The sequence below is a fragment of the Galeopterus variegatus genome, unplaced genomic scaffold, assembly GCF_000696425.1.
Source record: "Galeopterus variegatus unplaced genomic scaffold, G_variegatus-3.0.2 Scaffold1175, whole genome shotgun sequence".
NCBI classification, from domain to species: domain Eukaryota; kingdom Metazoa; phylum Chordata; class Mammalia; order Dermoptera; family Cynocephalidae; genus Galeopterus; species Galeopterus variegatus.
Genome location: NW_007727286.1, coordinates 167,565 through 191,866, shown reverse-complemented (window position 1 = coordinate 191,866; position 24,302 = coordinate 167,565). Strand labels below are relative to the sequence as shown.

The window sequence follows — 24,302 nt, the reverse complement described above, 5'->3', positions numbered from 1 at the left end:
GGCAATTTATACTGTTTATCTATCCCACTTAGGGTGAACACTCATATGTTTTGCTAAAAAAAATTAATAGATTTAATTACAGGGCATGTTCCCACTGGGAGTTTTACACCTTTCTAAAACCTAAAAATTCTGAATTCTGAAAACCCATCTGGCCTCCACAATTGCTGATAAGAAATTATGACCAACATTCCAACATTCAAATTAACACTGAGTTAAACTGTTTTTATAAATACGATGTAAAATGTTTGCTCACCATGTCATCCATTTCTTCTTCTTTACTGTACCGGGCATAATCTTTTCTTAAAGTTCTCATTAAAATCATTGAAACTAAGCCCACCAAGAAGATCACCATCATGAAGGAATTGAAAATTGAAAACCAATGAATCTAAAATAACGGAAAATAAAATGTTACCAACATGAAATATCCATCACAAAATTCATAGGTTTCATGATAGCAACTGAATGGTAAAGAAGAAAAAAAAATAGTCCTTTAAAATCTTTTACATGAAAATCTAAATTTAAGACATACTGGGGATGAGTATTCACTATGACAAGAAATTAGTTTTCTTTACAGCAAGCTTCCATACACTGAAAACAGCTATCATTTATGCAGATTTTCACAATCAAATATATTGGATGAATAAAATACAATATGGCCACATAGCATTACACGGGAAGAACATGGGCTTTGGAGTCAAACAGTCCTGGGTTTCAACACAGGCTCTGCCAATTTCTAGGTATGTGACTTCAGTTCTCTCATCTGAAAAATGGAAGAAATAATACTTATCTTGTAAGTGATTTGTAAGGTTAAATTATGTATATAAAAAGTATGGCACCGTGTCTGGCACAGAGCAATAGATCCTCAGTAAATATTAGTTCCCTTCCCCCCCAACTGAGCAACAACCTGAAAATCTTCTTAAAATAACAAGACCAAACCATCATAGTTGGCTGCCATGGACTCAGACCATCTTCCTGAATGATCTGCTTCACTTGCTTCCAGTTAGTTTGTCCTCTCTACCCTGTCCCCAAAGTTATTCAGTCCTTTCCAAATTAGCCACCCATGGTACATAGAACATTGAAGTACCCCTTAGCTCCTCAATGTTCTCAAGGCTCTTGACTTTGATTTCATCCACACATTAGTCACATGATTATGGCCAGATTCTGGTTCATAATCACAAAGTGCTACTGTATTGCTGAGTATATCTCGGAACTCAGTGCATCTGACTCAAACTAGGTCTGTGCATTGCCCACTTATTCCTTTATATTTTAATTCCCAAAAGGTCCTTAGGGATAGTTTCAAAATTTCTCTTCTCTCTTCAAGGCTCCAATGCCATACTTTCTCCTGTTTTCACTTGCAACAGATGATCCTGTCTTCTACCATCCAGCATGACACAGCCTTTCTGCATTTAAACTCCTAGCCTTTCATTCCTGTCAATCCCCTAGAAGCTATTTCCCCTCTGAAATCAATCTTCCCACCAAGCTCTAGATCTCATTCACTCTTTGAGTCGTTCTTTCCCCTCTCATTCTGCAACCCTAAACTTCTACCTTTTCAGCATCGGCAATCTCCAAAGGTCCTGGTACCTACTCCCTGCAGTTGTCATAAAGTTTAAACGAGATAATAAGTATAAAGCATACAGTGCAGCATCAGCAATCTCCAAAGGTCCTGGTACCTACTCCCTGTGGTTGTCATAAGGTTTAAACAAGATAATAAATGTAAAGCATACAGTACAGTTCCTGGCACATCCTAAATACGAAATAAAACTTAAAAGTCATCATTATTATTTTTATCTTTTAAAGTGGATGTTTGATCTTTTGTCCCCTCATTCTTCTGATCTTCTTCTCACCTCCCTCCTTTCAATGCCAATACTTTTCAAATAAGACTACATGTCCCATTTCTCCCTTGACTTCCTCCAAAACACAATACAATCTCACTTTTGCCCCACAAAATTTCTCTGAAAGACCTGCAATAAACTTCTGAACTGATTCAGCAGTCAACTATCTGCTGCACTCTTCTTGATCTCTCTGCCACGCCTGACCCTTCCTGACACCACACCATCCTACTTCACTCACTGCAGCTTCTCCTCTTTCATCTTCGATGCCAACTCCTCCACCTGTTGTGGACTCTTCCAAAAGCTCCAGTCATGGTACTCTGCTGTGACTTCTGTAAGACCCTCAGACCTTTTAACTAGCATTCCAGTGACGATCATGACACCCTCCATGCCTCTCCCCTACTCTGCCCAGACCTCCTTTCTCACTCATGTTTCAGATTTTTGCTAACTACAATAGTTTCCACTAAAATGTCTTTCTGTAATTTCAGACTCAGACGACCCTAAAGTAAACTCATAATCTTCTGCCTCGCATACAACACTCACTTCTGATTCTCTACTTCTGTTAATGGTACCAACAATGGCTTTGAAAATTTAGAATTATCTCTGGTTCTTCCTTCTCCTTAATCCTTCATAGGTAATAATTGCTAAGCTTTTATTTTCCTTTAAAATAAATGTCTCATATCTATCCTTTCCTCTCCATTCCAATGCCATCACCTCACACCTTGATGGCTCTGATGGCCTCCTAGTTGGCTTTTTTTTCTTTCTTTCTTTCTTTTGATCTCTCCCTTTCCATTCAATCTATCCTGTAAAAAGTTACCAAGCAAATCTTTCTGAAACATCACGTTTATATATCACTCCTCTACTCTAAAACTTAGATTAATATACTCTATTTCTCTCATATCAAATCTAGGCTGTTTTCCCCAATATTCTACACTTCCTGTAATATGGCCCCCTCACTTTATCTAGTCAACCTTTCTTTCAATTACATCTTATATTCCAATCAAGCCTATCCCTCCTCAATGACCCACAACTACAGCATACTTACTTTTACCTCTGTTTTTCTCATGATTTCTTCTCACATGGGATCTACTTTTATTCGCTTTTGTAAATTCTACACCTCACCTTTAAATCCCGATTCAAGCACCCTCTCTCCTCCACAAAACCTCTAATCTGCATATTTTAGTTCTTCGCAGATATCCTCCTGCTCTAAACTTCTACAGGTACATACATAGAATATCAAACATACAGATGTACTGTCTTATACAATTAGGACAGATTTTAACTTGTACTAACATACTGAGTACGTGCACTAAGGTGAAGGAAAGCCCTGGCTCTGTTACCCACTCTGAGGCTTCAGGGAAGGGACAAGCTCTATGGCTCTTTCTGAAAAACAGGAGACAGCCAATTGTCTCTGCCTCTTCATAAGATCATTCCTTCCTTCATCCAACAATATATTCATTGAGCAACCACTGAAATTGTAAAGGAAAATGAATGCACTATATTTTGAAATGTTTGCCAAAAAAGATTATATAAATTTAAGTTTATCATAAAAGCATCACTTAAGATTTATAAAAGCAGTCTATAATGACTGGCCTTTCCAAAGATTTGATTTTATTCCCACTCTGGGAAATTAATAACCCAGAAAAGGTTGAGAGATGGAAAAAAAAAATGTAACTCATATCTTCTTTTAGTTAATTTATCAAATTTTATGTAGTTACTATTTAGTAATAAGAAATATGCACGTAAAATGCAAAAATTTCTAACAAGGCTCTCTGCTATTTTATTTCTTTCTTTTTTTTTTTTTTGACAGCTGTCTGTTAAGGGGATCCAAACCCCTGACCTTGGTTTTACAAGGCGGTACTCTATCCAACCAAGCTAACCAGCCAGCCTCGCTGCTTTTTTTTAATCTAAGATATAATACAAAACCTAATATACAAACATCATACCAATACCAATTATAATGTACTACTAATAACCTGACATTTTATAATATTCCTTTATTCTAAAAAGTATGAAATGTTGTATGATTTTGAAATTATTACACCAGGGAAAATATTGCTTAACAATAATAAACCTGCTGTCACAAAGGCATTTACTAACCCTACTAACTGCTGCACTCCAGCACCCCCTAGTGTTGCTAATCCTAAAGTAGCACCCTCAGTTTGTCAAATTTTAGAACACAACTGGAGATGAATAATAACTATACCAACAGTGTTGCCTCTCATTGAGCACCTGCTATGTGCCAAACACCGAACTAGGTGCTTTCCAAACATTGTCAAAGTGAAATTTCCCAACAACCCTTGAAGGTATTATAATACTTGCTTCACTATTAAGTAAACAGAAGCTGAAGAACTGACTCATTTAACTAAGGTTATAGCAAGTGGCAGAGCCAGAGTTTGACTGCAGCTCTAGCTCCTATGCTTTTTTTAGTCACTACATTAGAAATAATCCCTGTACTTAGACAGTAGATCCTATCCCCTCCCCCAACATACAGAAAATGTTGCAATAATTCTCCCTTCTTTTCTTTCTCCCGCATTTTCAGTCTTGCACTCTCCATCACCTCCCGACTCCATCTTCCTACTGGCTACTGCGCCATTTCTTTGCTCCCTTTAGCAGCCACACCCCTGACATTACTCCTATACTTGCTGTCTTCAGTTCCTCTCCTCCCATTCTCTCTTATAGGAGCTCCACTCAGATTTTGTTCCACCACTACACCAAAGTGCTTTGTCAAGTTAGCCAATGACTCCAGATGAATCCAATAGTCACTTTTCAGTACTCATCTTACTTGACCCATCAGCAACAATTCAGAACTAATCTCTATCCTCTATGATATACTACTATACTTCTCTTAACTTCCAGAACACCACACATTTTTTTTTCCCCTCAAAGCCCCTAGCTGGATTCTCCTAAAACTCTTCTTACTGCCCCAGGGTTCAGTCTTTGGTCCTCCTCTCTCTACATTTCTCTTCCTTGGTGATTACATTCAGTCTCACAGCTCTGTATTTCATCTATATGCCAATTACTGCAAAATTTGTATCTGTAGCCCAGACCTTTCTTCTGAACTCCAGGTTGATTTATCCAACTTGCTGATCAGTATCTCCACTTTGGTGTTGGAAAGACACCTCAAAACTAACATGTGCCACGCTGTGCCCTGATCTTCCCCTCCAAGCACAGCCCCAGTGATGGCAGCTCCACTCTAACAGTTACTCAGGTTGAAAACCCTAGAGTTCTTCTCAACCCTTCTTTATCTTCCTATCAATCAGGAAATCCTGCTGCCTCTACTTTCAAAATATATTCACAACCTAACTCCTCACCGCCTACACTGCTACCACCCTGGTCTGAGCCACCTGCACCTCTGGATTGCTAAAACAGCTCTCTACTGGTCTCCCAGCTTTTACCCTTGACCTCACAGAACCTAGTCTCAACATAACCTAAATGAACCTTTTAAAACATAAGTCAGATTTGTCAATCCCCTGCTGAAAACACTACAAGGCACTCCACTCCCCAACCCCACCCCCACATTCAAGAGTAAAATCCAAAGTCTGTAAAGTGGCCACTGATCATCTGGCTCCTGCTACCTCTCTGACTTCATCTTCTTACCATTCTCCAAACCACAACCTTTGTACTCACACTTCCAACAGGCTTTCCAATGGTGTCTCCTCTGCCTGGAATACTCTTTCTGCAAGATATCCACATTCCTTATTTCCTTTAACTCCTTCAAGATTTTGCTCAAAAGTCCACCTCAGAGGCCCAAGCTCACCTCCGCACTGTATTTAAAACTGCAACTTGCCCATCCATGGCACCCTTGCTCCGCCTGCTCTTTTTCTTTTTCAACATGCTTGTCTTCAAACACAATATACATTTTACTTACGTTTACTGCATATCTCCTTGACTAGAATGTAAACTCCAAGCGGACATGGATCTTTACCTTTTATTTCTAATGTATCCTACTTTCCTAGTACAGAGCTTGGCACATAGTAGGTACTCAATTAATATGTGCTGAAAGAATAAATATGGTGTACCGCTCTTAGTGAAAATGCTAAAAGGCAGTCTTTCCCCCAAGTTGTCAATCCAGTGGGACTAGAAACAAGGCAGCAAGGCAAACCCATGTGTTCTGGTAGAGTATCAGTTGACAGTCTCATATTCTCAAGTGTTTTCTAAACCTTGAAGTTATCTATGTCCATACCTTTAACTAGACTACCATATTCATGGCTGTCTGAGCAAATCATACCAGAGAAGAACACACAGGAAGTAGAGGAAGTGAAGGTAGGGTAGGACATTTTAGCCCCTGGAGTACTAAATCCTTCATTAAGAACTAAATCTCAAATAGCTTAATTTTTTTAATCTTAGTACCATGAGGAAGACTGCAGTAGTGACAGGTTCTGGTGGAGCTTAAGGGTGAAACATGCAGCAATTACAAAAATCTGAGACCACAAAAACTTAAGGGCTATCTAAAACATAGGTGATTAATAAACATCAGAATTCCAGTCCAAAAGATTAAATCAAAAGAAAGAAGAGGCAATTTAGGAAGAAACTCAGAAAAACAGATATATCCCCTTATGACTTGTTGTCCCTTGAAGGAAAGAACCACCAAAATAAAGCCTATTTTTTTGCTATAAAGAACCAAAACTACATGTACAAAACCAGCACCAATGTACTGGTCTTATGAGCTGAGATCCTGCTTCTAACTGTTGATGGGAGAGATCGGGGAGGTGGGAAGCATTTCTTCCCATTATTGATGTTTTTTTCCTAAGTGGAAGGATTTCCACTAGCAAAAACTCCTGGCCTTGCTCCAGTCTCTCATTCATTTCTTCCCAGAGAATGCACATATTCTACTCTGTTTCTCCACATCTTAAGTTCAACAAAGGCAGGTGCCCATGTAGGGAATCCTACAATAGTCCAGCACTGTTAAGTCTATTTCTTGACTTTCAGTAGTAAGAAGCCCACTTGACCATAGATATAAGCCACATTCTCCAATATTAGCCTCATTAGTAATAAAAGAGATATTTTGGCTTCTCTATCATCCTTCTGACTCCAGGCTCACATCTGAAAGCACCATTAGCTAAATCTTGAAATCCATAGCCCTCAGCACAGTGCCCTGCATACGGCAGATGCTCAATGTTTGTTAAACTGATTGGCGCACATATTCAACATCTTAAAAAACACAAACTATTTACCTACCCTGTGTTGAAAAAAGGATGGATCAAGGTATTTGTCAAATCGATCTTCAAATTTTACATCTGACTTTTTCCATTTTACCTGAAAAACATTTTTTTTCATTTGAAAATGAAGGCCAGTAAACAAACTAATAATCTGATGACAAAACTCTGAGCAAAATTTAGAAATATTCACACACTTAGAATTAAAATTAACTAGAGAAATAGTGGAAAGTTACTAACAATTTGAGAAGCTGAAACAGATATGATAAAACTAACCAACTTTCCTGTGTATTAACAAAACACACAACATTCCTTGGAGGGATCATTTCAGTTTTCAAGGATTATTTACTATTGTCTACTTGCATATTCTGACCTGATAAATGTGATAAGAACTGAATTAATACAAGCTCACATCACAAGTGTTTAAACCAATCAAAAATAAGAATCTATACATCTTTATATTTAGATTATATTACATTTATTATAACTATCACATTTCCATGTAAGTTCAGTTATGCAAACAATATTTGTACTAGGTACACATGCACAAAGCTTGAAAAACTTTCAGAACTGGCCACTAACAATGATCTTCTTCCAGTTAAAAGGAAAATCACTGGCAAAGAGAGAGGACCTACATTGGATTTCTCTCTCTTCTTTCCATTATTTTTAAGCCTAACAGAACAGAACTAACCTGACAGTTGCCAAAGGGCTCTGACAAGCTCCTACTCTGCAGAAGTATATTATACCAACTCATAAAGCAAACAATGGTAAACTACACCTATCTATCAACTTTCAATACAGCATCACATCTATTGGCAACAGTAAAAAGGAAAGAGAAACAACATGAGTACTGCAATCTAAAAATGCAACCACAAAATACATGGCTGGGTTAGTCTAAGACCCAGTTATGATGGTAAACTTTGCTGTAGCAAATGACAGGTCCTGCAAATGCATAACTGGTATCTAATACCACAAACCTGAAGCAAGTCGTCTCCCTCCTTTCAGGAGGCTTACATACATTGAGGAAATACAGTTTTAATAATACTCTGTTGAATCCCATTTCAAGCTACATTTTAATTTACTAAAGCTTGAAAACACACTTAATTGTTGGTATTAGGTCAAACACTTCTTCTTGCATACAGGTATGTTAATACTTACTGAATATGACATCTGGATTTTAGTATTCGGAACCAGTTTCACCTTTCCTTCACTAGTTAGATTAACATCAACAATTCGATTTCCATTAAAACCTATTTCAAGTTTCTTGTAGGTCCAAAGATAGTAATCTTCTCCATTTTCATCTGCCTCACCAACAATACCTACAAAAGAAAAAACACTTTATACAAGGTAATACCACTTATTTAAAATACCCTACAAGCTAAAAGCTTATTAATTTTTTTTTTTTTTTGGATAAAAAGCAGTATTATTTCCCATGGTTAGAACAAAGCAAAAGCTCAAGCTGGACTTCTTCTCTTCATTAACTACTTAGCAAACACATATCATGGTCCTACCACAGTGAAAAAGTGATGAACTGATCATTAATTTGATCCTTAAAGTTAAGGCTTTGTCAATAGTATCACCTTCATTATAACAATTTTCACTTTATGTGTGTATACTTCCTTTTTTTCGTGTCTGGCAACAGACCGCAACCCTCAGTGTCGCGCCCATACCGGACCGGGACCGGCAATGGGATCGCAACCCTCGGTGCTGCGCCCACCCCTCGCTCAGCCAGTGAGCGGGAACCGGTCTGTATGTGGGATCCGAACCCTCGGCGGGAGCGCAGCCACACTCCCAAGCGGCGCACTGTAGCAGTGCGCCACCGGGCCGGCCCAACTATGTGTGTATACTTCCTAATATCTCAAAATTTCAGAGAAGTGCTCTATCACTATCTGTCAAGGTTACCCAGCTACTAGTGGTCAAATCAAAATTAAAACCAAAGTTTCCAGAGGCCCAGTCTAGTACTTTCTTTAATAACCTATGATCTATCCATTCCTAGTAAGATGCGCACTTGTATATATGGGTACCAAAACATAAATGTCTCCTTTTCATACATCAAGTACTGGACCTGTCCCTGGGATGTCACCAAAATGAAAGGAGTGCTGAAGATAAATGGTAACGAGGCAACAGTTTAAAATGATCATTTCGATCATGATTTGGGACAGTGGAAAGGGAAGATCCAAACAATGTGAGGGCAGTAGGTGGCAGCTGAAGAGGATCCATCTCTTGTACCCTCAAACTGTCAGCTACTTGTCCAATGCTCCCCACCCAAGCCTATACACTTACAGAGCCTTGTGCTCTGTAAGTTAGTCCTTAAGACCTTCCCCCCATGGTCAATGCATCCCATTAGAGTATTAGGAAAAAAGCAGAATCACTTCTTATGAAGAATTATTTGCTTATTAACCAAAGTGATTCTAATTGGTACAAATTCAAAGAGTATAGTTTTGTTTTGTTTGGGGTTGTAGAGAGATAATGAAATCCTTCTAATAATTAATTTTGGTTAGGTTTATTTACCTATCTACTCTGAAAACCAGACTTTGGGGTGAAGACACAATTATACCAAATAAGAAGCTATTCTCTAAGAGGCTTTTAAAAGATTCTGAAACCTTTACCCCAAGAAAAGTCAGACAATTTTTTTTCTAACAAAGATTCCTCACAGTTCAGACATTCTAGGACATACCTAATATCTCCCCAAACATGGCAGACCCTGGAATCCCAGGACTAAAAAAGATTTCTTTAAAGACACAGTTGCCACTGCTAAAGAGGCCCACAATGATGACTGAAAAAACCCAAGGACCCAGACAAAAAACCTACAAGCAATGAAAAAGAAAATGGGAGGAACCTGCTCTCTCACCAAAAACAAAGGAAGCCAAACTAATGCGTTCTCCTGAACTACGAGTTCCAAAATCTTCAGTGAATATTCAGCACATCTTCCTGCTACCCTTAGAGCTGATCACAGAAATGTCTATGTTACTGTAACACTAATTACAGTCATTTATATGAAATGCTTACTATCTATACTTAATTAACATGCAACACAGTAACAATGATGCATACAATTATCTCCTAAGATTAACTTTTTTAATAAATTTCATCTTAGTACAATATGAGGGGTCTTCAAAAAGTTCATGGAAAGATTCCTGTCATCTTTTTAATTCTATTTTTCCATGAGCTTTTTGAAGAACCCTCGTATTAAACTCTGATCTGACGTGTTTAGTCTTTCACTGCTCATGAGCACAGTCTGCTAGCAATTTTAAGAATTAGAAGAAACACTAATTACATGTAAGAGAAGATGTCCAGAGACAAAAAAAGAAAAATCACTAAGAGAAAAATGTGATCAAAAATGTTGGTTACAATAGCTGGCTATGCTTTGCATTTTAAATAACATAATCAAGTCCAACACATATCATTTTTCAATTATGCATAAGTTTGTATTAACTATGCCATAGCTCTTCTCCATTAATGTGGCTAAGCAAGAGCTAAAACATAAAAATGTTTGTTTTTTTTTTTTTCCTTTTTGTCTTTTTTTACTGACCTACAGGTAACGGGATCGCAACCCTCAGTGTCACGCCCGCACCGGGGACCGGCAACAGGATCGCAACCCTCGGTGTTGCGCCCGCACCGTGCTCAGCCAGTGAGCAGGAACCGAACCCTTGGCGGGAGCGCCGCCATGCTCCCAAGCGGCGCACTCTCCAGTGCGCCACCGGGCCGGCCCCTAAAAATGTTTTAAATATTAAGAGTTTTGAAAAATTACATAAGAACTAGCAAAACAAGCCATTCAAGAAACTATAACACCTAAAAATATCATACTGTGGTACTACCACACTACCATGTGAGAGAAAGGCAGAATTAAACTTCAAAATCCTATTTAGGGCCTTTAACTGAACTAAAAGAATAAGTTAAAATACGATATGAGAAAAATGGGAGAAGTATGTTTCAGATCTTTCCAAGGACCTTTTAATTCCTTGAATCTATACTTAAATCTAAAAGTTATAAAAGTTACATTTTGGAGAAGTTTCATATAAGGTTTTGGCAAAGTCAAAAATCCTTCAAGTAACAAAGAACCATAAAATTGGTATTAAAATCATTCTGTGCCCACAACCAGGCACATGGCCAGCACCATGGGGCCCACCCAGGGTCCTGAGCCATGGAGCCAGGGACCGGACCCTCCACCCACAACCAGGCACACTGCCAGAGTCACAGGATCCACCCAGGGTCTTGAACTATGGAGCCAGGGACTGGATCCTCCACCCACAACCAGGCACACTGCCAGCACCACGGGGCTAGCCCAGGGTTCTGAGCCACCAGCAACTAGGCAAGGAGCATACCAAAAACATCACCTCCATGTGGGCGGCCCACTATGGCCACCACAATAACCATGGCTGCCAAGAAAGTGGATAGACACCACAACCAACGTGCAGATGATCCACGAGCCACTAGAGTCCACTGATACAAGGAGAGTCACTAGCAGAGACCAAAGAAAAGAAGAGGATACCTCTCTCCACAAAGCCCATTCCAGAAAGACAGAAGAAGCATCTGCTCTACTATAATATTGGGGGACCTGAACACACCTCTCAGCATTGGACAGATCATCTAGGCAATACATCAACAGAGCAACCATCAGTCTTTCAGAATGAGAGAAGAAATCTCTCATTATCAGAAGGTTATCAGAGGTGGGAGGGAGAGGGGGATGAGGAGAGATTGGACAAGGGGCATAAAGAATAAGTATGATTTGTAACAATACATAATCAAGTAATATTGATTTGGTCAACAAATGTCAACATTGAACCCCCAAAATATGTATAAACAATTATGATTCAATTAAAAAAAAAATCATTCTGTGGAAAATAGTGAAAACACATTTACATCATGATTAAACACATTTAATCATCTTAACAGAGCCATTACATAAATCTTGATTATGCAAATTTTCTCAAACCTTGAATATAACATACAATACTTACCCCATATTGGTAAGTCATCTATGTACATCTGGTACCAGTAGTGATTTTTGATAGCATACACAAATGCATCTCTCTTTTCTTTATCTAAGTCAATTTCACAGTAAGTGGCTGGCATCACATCATCTGCATAAAATAAAAACTGGAAATTAGCTCACTGGGTTGTAAAATAGTTATAGGAAAAATAACACAAGAAAAAAGTCAATATTTCCAGAAGTTAAAATTTTTATTCATAATAGTTGAAACTGGGTGATAAATATATAGGGTTCAGTATACTATTCTTTCCTTTTTTTGTGTATAAGATTTTTTATAATAAAAAAATTTTAATCATCTTTATATTCGATGATTACCTTACTAAGTGAAGAAATCAAACCTATATAAAGAATATTATACAAGAACACTTACAAAGTGACTAAATGAAATAATTGATTTAAAAAACAAAAATGAGAAAGCTTAAAACACGTAAGAACACTTTCATTTAATACACATAAAAGCTCAAGAATATGATCCTAAAGAGAGAGAACAATTTCTAGGTATAAGATCTCTGAGATAAACATTCAATTTAACATTCTTGGAAATAACAAGCCACTAGAGGCCACAGACTCTATGAGGAATCTCACTGATTCTTCATAATTAGGCAGATTAAAAGGAAAACCTCTATCCAACAGGCATCACTGTTTATAAATTACCCAAACCCCCCCCTAAAGATGAGTCATTCCCACTCTTGACTGCTTTCTTAATTCTGTTTAGATGGTGTCTAACAGTGTTTCAAAAATGTGCTTATGTTTCTAACAAAACAAAACAAAATCCAAAAAAACTGCAAATATTCTGGATGTCCATCAAAAGGATTAAATTGTTTTGGTATATTAAGCAATTAGGGTAAAAAAATCAATCTTAACAAGAAAGAAAAAGAAAGCACAAGTTTGTTTTTAAGTTCTATAACATATTTGTACTATAATATTGGTTATTTAGAACCTGAAATGCAATTTTCCCAAAGAAACATTATTACACTTCTTTAATATTGATTAAAACTTCTTAAACATAAACTGTAGCTGAACCATGAATTTAATGGCTACCTACAGTATTATTTCTACAAGAAATAGCAATCTGAGTTATAACTCAAAATATTAGCAACATACCTCAACAAAGAGAACAGCTTCCCCTTATTATAGATAACAAGTCCAGAGTAGGTATCTCAAAACTACAACATCAAAATGGCAGTAAACCACTGAAGTCCCTTGGAAGAAGGACAGGAAAATACTCACTCTCACCTACAAAGCAGGTGAAGAAATTAATTTGTCTCCAACAACAAAGAGTTCCACACAGATTTTCTTTCTATCCAGACCCTTCTAGGCAGCAAGAAATTTAGGATTTTCATAATGGTAAAAGCTGGTGCTGAGCAGTAAAGCGAGGGAAGGTTAGGAAATGAGCTATAAAGGGTTCCTACAGCAGAAACTAGCAGAACTAGCAGCAAGAGGTCCCCAAATGGGATCTCCATGGAGTATAGTAATAAAGGGCAGCAGGCAACTGCAGCTACAGAGTAGGCAGCCAGAACCAAAGGAAGGTCCAGGTTTCAGGGAAAACAAATGGCTGTGGGAGACCTCACAGATACCTCTGCAAAAATCACTGAGTTCCTTACTATTAAAATCAAACATTCGTTGATAGTGGTCACTAACAACGTGGCAGTTTAAGTATGAAGTTTTAAGATATACAATATGACATTTGCCTGTATAAAGCTTTTAAAAGATTCCATGCAGTCTAAACTTATTTCAACTCTGTTTCCCAACTGGTCTATCATCTTCTCCCTACACCCTAGCCAAACTCTACCTGCAGTTCCCACACACTCTGTGCTCTTTTGGCCTCTGGCCTTTTGGGCTCATGCTGTTAAATCCACCTCAAATGTCCACCTTAAAGTCTTGCCCATCCCTCCATGCTTTCCTCCACATTGTAGTCCGTGATTTCCCATTCCGGACACCTCCCACACCCCACCGCCTGCCCCTTTTTCTGAGGTTTCATGGCTTTCTCTCCATAACCCCCTTATGGCATGTAAACCTGTACCATTTTTTACTTCACACCAGCATCATAGGTCCTCAAAAACACCATCAGATCTTGAGAGCTATGTCCATAACTGATTATATCCTTTTCACCCCCAGCTATGCCTCCTTCAGTATCCTGCACATAGAAGGAACTAAACAAACATGATTTTCCATTTATTTGGCAAAGGAAATTGCAAGGTATATGAGGCATCTTCAAATAGTTCATGGAAAGATTCGTGTATCTTTCAATTCAATCTTTCCACAAACTTTTCGAAGTACCCGCATATTACAATATGCACATACACATGCATCTGTGTATGAACGTGGTGTGTATAGAAGGAGAAAATGCCAATATAAACAAATGAAATTTTTGAACAAATTCTCTTAGATGGATTGACAAAGAGGTCTTAAAGAGCATCTTTTACTGAGGTAAAATCTAAAAAAGAAAAGTTGTGGTAAAAGGGAAAAACTACCATTATGGCAGGCTGCAAAAAGGACATTGGTTGGTCATATTTTAATAAAATTCCTCTTCCAGGCCTGTAGGTAAATACAAACATCACAAATAATTGAAGAGCCTGGTTGTCCAAGAGAAACAGCACTTCTCTCAGGGAAGTCACTTTCAAGATAACTAATGCAATGTGTATGAATATGCCAAATCATTATTCAGCATTCTATTTAACTGGAAATCTGAAAAATCTTCACCATAAATCAATGCTTTAAAATTATAACACAGAATACCTTTCTCAGATAAAACATACACCTATGAATTCTGAAGAAGATGCAATTAAGATTTTACCAACATACTTTTTTATGGAGAAAAAAATAAAAGTTGTAAAGTGGCAAACAAATGTTAACACTGACTTTTCAAACAGAAAGCAAGGTTAGGCAGATTCTGGAAACTATGCACTAATACATTTCTCATCAATTCCCAATAAAACTCCAGACTACTAACAGAAGAGGCAGTGAAAGCATTGAGAAAAGAACGTGATTACTACTCATGAGCTCTCTAAGGACATATCATGCCATATTTTGTTTACTTTCTCTTTTGATAACGTTACTAGGTTTTTGAGAACTGTATAGAAAATCAGAAACACTCTACCTCAAATTCAGTAGCACTTGGCAAGTCTCTCATGAAATCACTGCAGAAAAATTTATATAGAATGGGCAAATAGGTGAGGTTTAGTCTGAGCTCCTCTACCTACTGGCTCTGTGAATAAAAAGCAAGTCATTTAATCTCTTTGAACATCAGTTCTCCCAACCGTAAAACAGAGATAACATCTATGCTATCTCCTTCCCAGAGTTGTTTTAAGGACTGAAATTGCCAATATATTCAAGACAGTGTTCCTAAGTTTACTTGGGTCTCATACTCCTTCGAGAATCCAATGAAAGTGTATGTCCCTAGCCCCCCAAAAATGCACATTCACAATTTCAGGTGCCCATGGACACCTGAAGGCAGGACTCCTGCTTGAACTCTGTATATCCAGAGCCTACCATAATGCTGGAATGCAATAAAGCACTCAAAAACTGCTCAATGAAGAAAAACATGGACTAGAAAAACTGGTATATTCAGTTAATTAAACAACTATACAAAAAGTATCGATTAACTGACCAACCCAACTTGCAGTATAAACTGTATAATTTTTTCTAGATGGCTATTTGGCAACAAATATCAAGAGCTGCCCTAAAAATGTTTATACCTTTTGATTCAGTAATTCTACTAAGAATTTATCCTAATAAAAGATTCAGAAATGCATTAAAATACACATGTGCAATGAGCACCAAATGCATTGTTATTTCTAATAGCAAAAAAAGAAAAAGAAAAGGAAAGAAGAAAAGAAGGATGAAAGGAAGGAAGGAGAGATCAAAATATCTTGTAACTGGAAAATGAGGAAAAATTACAGTATCCAAGTTAAAGAATATTACTTAGCCACATTTTAAAAAGTAATTAATAATATAAGGACAAGCTCATAAAATGTTAAGAGAAAAAAACCAGAATAAAAACTAATTATATATAACTTATTAAATGAGTTAGAAAGTGCTTAGAACAGTATCTGGCACATAATAAGCACTAAATAAGGGTTTGTTAAATAAACTTTTTAAAAACTCGTATTATATATATACACATACATAAAAAACAAGAACTTAATTTTTACCTATTTTAAAACAATGTAAATGAATGGAGAGAAAAACAGAAGGATTAAAGAAAATATACCAAAATATAATGGTAATTATAAACAGGTGAGTTTTATTTTCTTTTTCATATTTTTCAGTAGTTCCTAACCTCTGTACACTGAACCTTTATCATTGTTAAAAATCAGGAAAAAATATACACATTCTTCTGAAAACAAAAAAAGATAGATTTCAGTCCGGAGGAGAACAATGTCATCAATGGTTTGAATAAGAATTTATGAAAAGCCCATCACCTATCAAATTTGCAGTTAGTGCAAGGTGCAAAGAATAATAAAAAGAACTAACAAATTTCAGATTCAAATTATTTCGTCTAGCTGAAACACTTTGGTTGAAACCAAGAGGACAAAAGATTGCATCAAGTTCCCAGACTTCCAATTAAACAAGGCAAATTAAACCACAAATGTTTCTTCTCCCTCCTGAAACCTATTAAAATGTCAGTAAAGGAATGAAAAGGATGTAAGTCCACAAGGACAAAAAGAAGACAGTGGAGAAAAGATTTCAACAAATTTTCGTTAAGTGTAAAATAGATAGATGACAAATGATTAATAAAACAAGGGAAAACATAACAGAGGAAGGATACCTATATGAAAGGAAGGAAATGATATCACAGAACCCAAGAAACACTCGGGACATGGAGGCACCACAGACTTTGAAAGGTACGAGATAGATGTAAGGGTGAACACATAAGAGAATTGTATAAAAATATGTATATGAGGATTGGACGCCCAGGTCCCCTCCTCAACCCATCATACTACTAAATGAATACCCTCAACTCATCCCCTGCAGTAGACCAGAGGCACCTTCCTCTAGGGAACTTAATCTAGAGAGGTTCCAGAATCAGGGACAGCAGAAACAGTAGACGCTAGGGACTGAAAACAGGGAGCAGGGATTATCTTAAGTAAAAATCTTCAGTCTGAATGACAGGACTTGCCATCCTCCAGGTCCTTTTCCCCACCCTTTGGCAATCGGGCCTGTGCCACCCAGGCAGATTATCAGGAGGGAAATACTGCATAGTAAGGATGAGAACAGCCAAGACTGATAATCATTGAACTAGAAATATGTAAGGCTCTAAACAGCCCCAGCCCTTGGCATTTCTCCATATCTGCAGTACTCTCAGCTTACCAATTCACTCTAGAGAAGAAGAAATATTTGTAAAATAATTTCATCCCTCTGTTAAGCTGGGATATTCAAGGAAGAGAAAAGTAAAAGGAAGATCAATAAAATAAATAAAAGGAAGGAAGGAATCCTCTAAAGTCATTGATTTTTCAATGATTAACATCCTTCATTATACTGCAGGAATTCTCAAATGGGGGGAACAGGGGTGGGCAGTGACCTCCCCGGGTTAACAATGACTATTCCAGATCATCTAATGATCATAACGAACCAATTATCATAAGAACAAGTAGGCATAAAGCGTCCATGTGCTAGACTATTTATTAAGAGCATCTACGCCTTAACAGCTAATGATGCAATGGTGACCAAGAATGCTACTGTCCCTGCCCTGGTGTAACTAATAGGCTAGACAACAGCTTGGTGATAAATCAAATTTTATAATTAACAAGTTTAACATTTCATAATCTCTAATACAAAACCAAGTTGGAACTACAGATTCATGGTATGTGCTACTAGTACTCATAACCATTACCATTTCTTGAATGTAAAGTATGTAACGGGAACTTTGATAAATGCTCTACATGCATTATCTCATTTAAACCTTACAACAATTTTATCAGGTAAATATCTCCCACACTTCACAGATGAGGAATGTGAGATCAAAGAGGTTGCATAACTTGTCTATGACCACACAGGTAGACAGAGGCAGAGCTGGAATGCATCAAGTCTCTCTTACCCGAAAACACAGATTCTTTCCACTCAGTGATAGCAAAGTTTCTCTAAAATTAAAGAGTAATAAATTCAGGCCTGGCTCAATGATACCTAATTAAGTCAGCCCTTCTACATTTAATGTATTTTCCTTAAGTAATCTCAATTTCGCATTTTTTTTTTAAATATTCTCTTTTTTTTTTTTCCTTTTTTTTTTTTGTCTTTTTTCGTGACCGGCAACAGATCGCAACCCTCAGTGTCGCGCCCGTACCGGACCGGGATCGGCCACGGGATCGCAACCCTCGGTGTTTGCCCCCGCACCTCGCCCAGCCAGTGAGTGGCCGGTCTGTATGTGGGATCCGAACCCTTGTCGGGAGCGCCGCTGCGCTTCCCAAGCGGCGCACTGTAGCAGTGCGCCACCGGGCTGGCCCTCAATTTCGCATTTTGTCTAGTTCTAGTATATAAGAGTATTAGGAAGAAAAAAAGTACATAAAATCTTAAGTGAGAGGCATCCTATATTACACTTAGACATCATTAGTTCCTTAAAATAGCCACTTTAGTGACTTTCATTTTAGAAAACAATAGCAATCCATTTAGCCTGACAGAATTTACTCAGTTAAAAAAAGATGTGTGTATATGCATATATATATATATATATAGTTTTTTCTGGTTTCACAATATTTCCAAAATTTTATTGTATTTGGATATACCTTCAGAAGATTCTTTAAAAGTCAAACGCTTAAGGGATGAAAGATTAATAAAATAAATATTTCTATAGTTCACACAGAGACAGAACATTCTAGTTTCCATTACGTAATTTAAAAAAAATTTTTTTATTGAGTCATAATTGATTATACATATTTTTTGGGATTCAATGCTAACATATGGTGATCAAATCAATATTATTAGTATGTTCGTTGTTACAAATTGTACTTATTCTTTATGCCCCTTGTCCAATCTCTCCCTATCGCCCCCTCCCTCCCTGCTCCCACCTCTGATAACCCTAGATTACTTCTCTTCCTCTGAAAGAGTAATGGTTGCTCTGTTGATTTGTTGCCTAGATGATCTGTCCAATGCTGAGAGGTATGTTCAGTTCTCCCAATATTATCATAGAGCAGATGCTTCTTCTGTCACTCTGGAATAGGCTTTGTGGAGAGAGACATCCTCTTCTTTTCTTTGGTCTCTGCAGGTGACTCTCCTTGTGTCAATGCACTCTAGTGGCTGGTGGACCATCTGTGTGGTGATTGTGATGTCTAGGCACTTTCGTGGTAGCCGTTGTTACTGTGGTGGGCCACCCACATGGAGATGATGTTTTTGGCATGCTCCTTGGTACTGGCAGTGTGCCTGGTTTTGGGTGGGTGGGGGGTCTGGTCCCTGACTCCATGCCCCTAGCCCCCAGGGGAGGGGGCCCAAGGTGCTGGTGGTGTGCCTGGGCCAGAACTAATTTTTTGTCCTTTGCTGTAATGGGTTAGAAATCTTGATTCTCCTTTGATCTTAGAATAGGATTTTTAGGTAATGCATGAATGAGCTAAAAGGCTCTCAAGTAGGGGACAATAGTCCACAGATAAGTTTGGCAAAGCCATCTAACCAATCCTAATCACTGCTTAGGGATGGGATTGTGTACTTTGACTATTTTAGGTCACTGGTTTGATTCCGGCTTGAAGGATTATTAAATAGTCATTTAATCTACTGATTATTCTTAAGATATGTTAAGGAAACTGCTTGAATGCTGTTTAAATATGCTAAGGAAATCACTGTAGGAAGTACGTGGGAAAAAAAACGTTTACTAAGGACAAGCTGTTTGTTGATGGATCAACTTAGCTTTTTACAAATTGTATTCTGGAATGTCACATTGTTAATGTACTGCTGTTACTAGTTTTATACTGCCTGTTTTTATGTCCTTCTTCGATAATTGAATCAACTGATTTTTCTTGTGAAACTTCCTTGTCTTGTCAATAAAAAGGTGGATTTTGAATCGCTGCTGCTCCCCTGATGGGCGGCAGTCCCTCCAGGCCTCATTGATGGTACTTTGAGTGATTCTCTTTTTTTCGTCTCGGTTACACAGAGGGAAGTGTAATACTTTGCCTTCTTCTAATACTGGGGAATTTCCTGTGGGAACCAGTACTTGAGCTGTGTGGTTGTTTAAATTGCTGCTTTGCTGCTGTTTCCCTTTTTGTGCAGCTCAGTGTTTAATGCTGGACCTTGTAAGTACTTTCAGCTCTCCAGAGACCCAGTGCACCTGGGTTGTATAGAAACTCTGATATGGGGCCGGCCCGGTGGTGCACTGCTACAGTGCACCGCTTGGGAGTGCGGCGGCACTCCCGCCGAGGGTTCGGATCCCACATACAGACCGGTTCCCACTCACTGGCTGAGCGAGGTGTGGGAGCAACACCGAGGGTTGCGATCCTGTTGCCGATCCCGGTCCGGTACGGGCGCGACACTGAGGGTTGCGATCCCGTTGCCGGACACGAAAAAAGACAAAAAGGAAAAAAAAAAAAACAAACTCTGATCTGGGCCTGAGTTTTTTCATCAAACTGCACCCCATGCAATTGTGCATTCCTGACCCGTCTCCTCTCGGTAGCCCTGCACTGATTGGGGGGTGGACTGGCTGTCTTTGCTGTGTCCCTGTGTTCTTCCGGTGGACTCATCTCCCCTACTGCCCATACTCCAAACACCTCCCATGGGATGGGCCGTGCACCGGTCCCTTGTGATGACTCACCGGCCTCTAAATGGCTCCCCTTTTTCTGCTGTTCTGGCTCCTCGCTCCTGCGTGGGTCCATGGGAACCCAGTGGTCTTGCTGTCTTAGGGGCCACCAAGGCCCTCTTCTCCCTTGCTGCCTCCACCCAACTCCATCCAAAGGACATAGCTGTGGCTTCTGCTGGAGTGGCTCCTGCTCCATGCGCTCAGCACCTCCAGCCTTAAAGTGGCTGCAGCCCGAAACATTCCGAGCAGTTTTTTCATCCTCTCATTGTGGCTTCTCCCACCTTCATGAATTATGTAGGTCTCTCCTCCTTTTCCCCTGAGCTCCAGCAGACCCAGCTTGGCTGTTGTTACATTTTTATAGTTGTAAATTGGTTGATTTGTGGGAGAGAGTGATGCTGGGGACCATCTATTCTGCCATCTTGACTGGAATTCCCATCACATAATTATTATGCCGTGATATACCATGGGTAAATCACTTCATTTCTGGGCCTCCATGAGAGGGAACTGGATGATATGATCTCTAAGGTTCATCCTATACCTTTAAAATTTTATGGTACTGGGCCGGCCCCATGGTGCACTCAGGAGAGTGCAGCGCTTGGGAGCGCAGCGGCACTCCCGCTGCAGGTTCGGATCCTATATAGGGATGGCCGGTGCGCTCACTGGCTGAGCGCAGTGCAGACAACACCACACCGAGGGTTGTGATCCCTTTACGGGTCACCAAAAAAAGACCAAAAAAAAAAAATTTTATGATACTATAAGTAACAACAAAGAACCCTTTTCAAAGCATGATCAACTTTATCTTTTAACAGAACAAGCAAAGGGCTACAGTAGAGAGGGAAGAGAGATCTAATCAGCATTTACTATTTCATCTGGACCACTTAATTTAGCAGATGCTTTAGCAGCATACCCATGCTGGAGGTGCAAAGTTGACAAGACCCCAAAGAAATGCCCACTCTCAAGGGAATATCACCTAGCTAGCTCTTCTTTTAATCTAAAGGTGCTTAGCGTAGTCTGAAAAAAATAAATCCCACTTTTCTAGCCCATGAAAACTGTCTCCCTCTATTTAATCTATCCATCCCAGCTTCCAAGAATAAAAGAAGAAAGTTTAAGATTCCTGAATGAGTACTCTTCTTTAGTAAATATGGGTGAGGATTTCAAAAATTGATGAAATCTGTACATAGTAGCAAAGTAGAACTCAAGGTTTTTGCCTATAATCTCTGGCTGGTTCTTCTTTAATAAACTAGAAATATGCACCAAATATGGCATAGTTTTGAGAAAGTAGGTGAATAAATATAGTATTGAGGTTCTCAAAGATCACATATTCTAGTTTAAGTTTTTTCCTTATTTGTAATTAAGTATTTAAATTACCTAATTAAATTAAAACACAAGCCTCAGGGCATGTTTACAATGATGCATAAAAATAGAGGCCATACCACTGTAGTTTAAATTCACAGCTTAATTTTATAATTAAGCCCCAAGGAAAATTATGGGGGAAAAAAGAATGTAAATATGTATACCTATTTTCAACAACAGAAAAAAGTTCTAAAAACAAGAATAAAATTTAACAAATCAAAATTAAAGTAACATTATTTCTAAAAGATCTCATTTTACATTCTCCTCCCTAAAGTACTACAAATACCAGAAGTCATTTGCTATTCATTTTACATATAGAGACAAAGAAGTCAAAACCGGAGTAAACAACTTTAATAAATCAATACAGTAAAAAAAAAAAAAAAAATGAAAGAAAAAGGGATTAAAATTCAAAGCACCTGATTACAAGATCCATGCTCTATTCAAAAAAACTAATCAAAGATTACAGCAAAAATTCAATAACTCAAGTTTCTGCTCACTGTGCTAAAAAATGCTTATGCAGGAAATATACTTTCTGATAAACTTCACAGAGAAAAATAAAAAGTACAAATACACTCAAAGGTCCTTATAAATAACTGCATCATAAAGAGATGAGAATTTTTTCCCAAGTTCAACAAGTCTTTGATTTAAAATTTAAATATCCTACAGGCATTGAAAGGGTAAATTAGAATACAACACTGATAAATACATGCTAAGCCAATAGTGCAAGTTTGAATTTGAGGCTTTATACAAAATTTTCTAAGTATTCACACATCCCATTACAGTCTCACACTTCCAGAAAATACTTTGTTATGAATCTGTGAAAGACCTCCCCAGCCACATATGACTAATTACTAAGGAGTTTACTAGAAAACACTTTTCAGAAAGAAATTATATTAGGGAAATATAATTTTATTAACACTTACTTTGTTATTTTATAAATATTCAGAATAAATCTTTGCTAGTTACTAATAAATTTTCCTAAATGAAATACATTTAATTTACAGATTAAAATTTTTCTAGAGTCTAGAGTAGTGGTTGTCAATGGAGGGGGGCAATTAGCAATGTCTGGAGATTTTTTTGGTTGTCACAACTGGAGGGTGCTAGTAGCATGTAGTGGGTACAGGCCAGGGACTCTGCTAAACGTCCTATATTGCACATGACAGCCCCACACCACAAAGAATTATCTGGCCGTGGTGTCAATGGCGCCAATGTTAAGAAATCCTGGTTCACAGTCTAACTTGTATTGTAGAGACTATTAAGGTTTACTTACCTTTAAATTTAATGTCCAGACCACTAAATTCCAATTCAACTCCTTGAAGTGCTTCTCCCAGAGTTTCATGGTAATGACTGATACTTTTTTTTGACCCCACACAAAATGGAAGTGAAAAGTACTTATATGTTTCTTGGCGATTATGATAGGGCCCAACAGTGTTCATCCATAAGACAACTTCCTCTTTATCTTGATACTGAAACAAGAAAAGTAAATAAGCGTATGTTGTTTTTTTTAAAAATTCTAATTCAAATTAATGAACTATTTGTTATTTGTTGAAAACAAAAGTGTACTGTCTCTGTTTGGGAAGCTATAAAATAAAATAAAGGAAGCTTGGGCCGGCCCGTGGCTCACTCGGGAGAGTGCGGTGCTGATAACACCAAGGCCACGGGTTCAGATCCCATATCGGGATGGCCGGGTTGCTCACTTGGAGAGCGTGGTGCTGACAACACCAAGTCAAGGGTTAAGATCCCCTTACCGGTCATCTTTTTTTAAAAAAAATAAATAGATAAAATAAAATAAAATACAGGAAGCTTACCTTAATCTGATAATAATATCCACACCTTAAGAATAAAATTTTAAACTTAAAATTTAAAATTTAAAACTTAAAATTTATATCCTCTGATTGTGGTCTCAAGCAGATTCACCTTTTCCAAACTTTCTTTTAAGAAGATAGTGTTTAAACAAAGCCCCACAGCTCGTAAGAGCATGTTTATAAATAATATTTATACTATCAAATAATGGTAAACCTAGAACCAACATGATTTACCATAACATGGACAAGGAAGAAACAAAATCAATAGCTTATACAGAATCTCACGCTAATCATCATAATCCCAAAACAACTAATGCTGCCAGCAAGTACAAATATATTTCATCTCCTCTCTAGTCTTTCACATAGCCACTGTTCAAAGTACTGGAGAAGAGAGAAATGACTAAACAGGAGGAAGAAAAGCCATACTATGAAACCTCCACAAATCCA

General features: G+C 38.0%; 1 protein-coding gene across 1 annotated transcript in view; it reads right to left on the bottom strand.

The window, feature by feature from the left end:
- TM9SF3 (transmembrane 9 superfamily member 3) overlaps window positions 1-23,511 on the bottom strand; it is a 58,069-nt gene extending 34,558 nt beyond the window's left edge. The window contains exons 1-5 of the mRNA XM_008575363.1: window positions 23,321-23,511; window positions 11,950-12,072; window positions 8,147-8,307; window positions 7,011-7,088; window positions 254-385 (exon numbers count right to left, since the gene is read on the bottom strand). Of these exons, the coding sequence (XP_008573585.1) occupies window positions 254-385; window positions 7,011-7,088; window positions 8,147-8,307; window positions 11,950-12,072; window positions 23,321-23,486 (660 nt within the window). The 5' untranslated portion in view covers window positions 23,487-23,511. The remainder of the gene's footprint in view (window positions 1-253; window positions 386-7,010; window positions 7,089-8,146; window positions 8,308-11,949; window positions 12,073-23,320) is intronic.
- Between the last annotated feature and the right edge of the window lie 791 nt (window positions 23,512-24,302).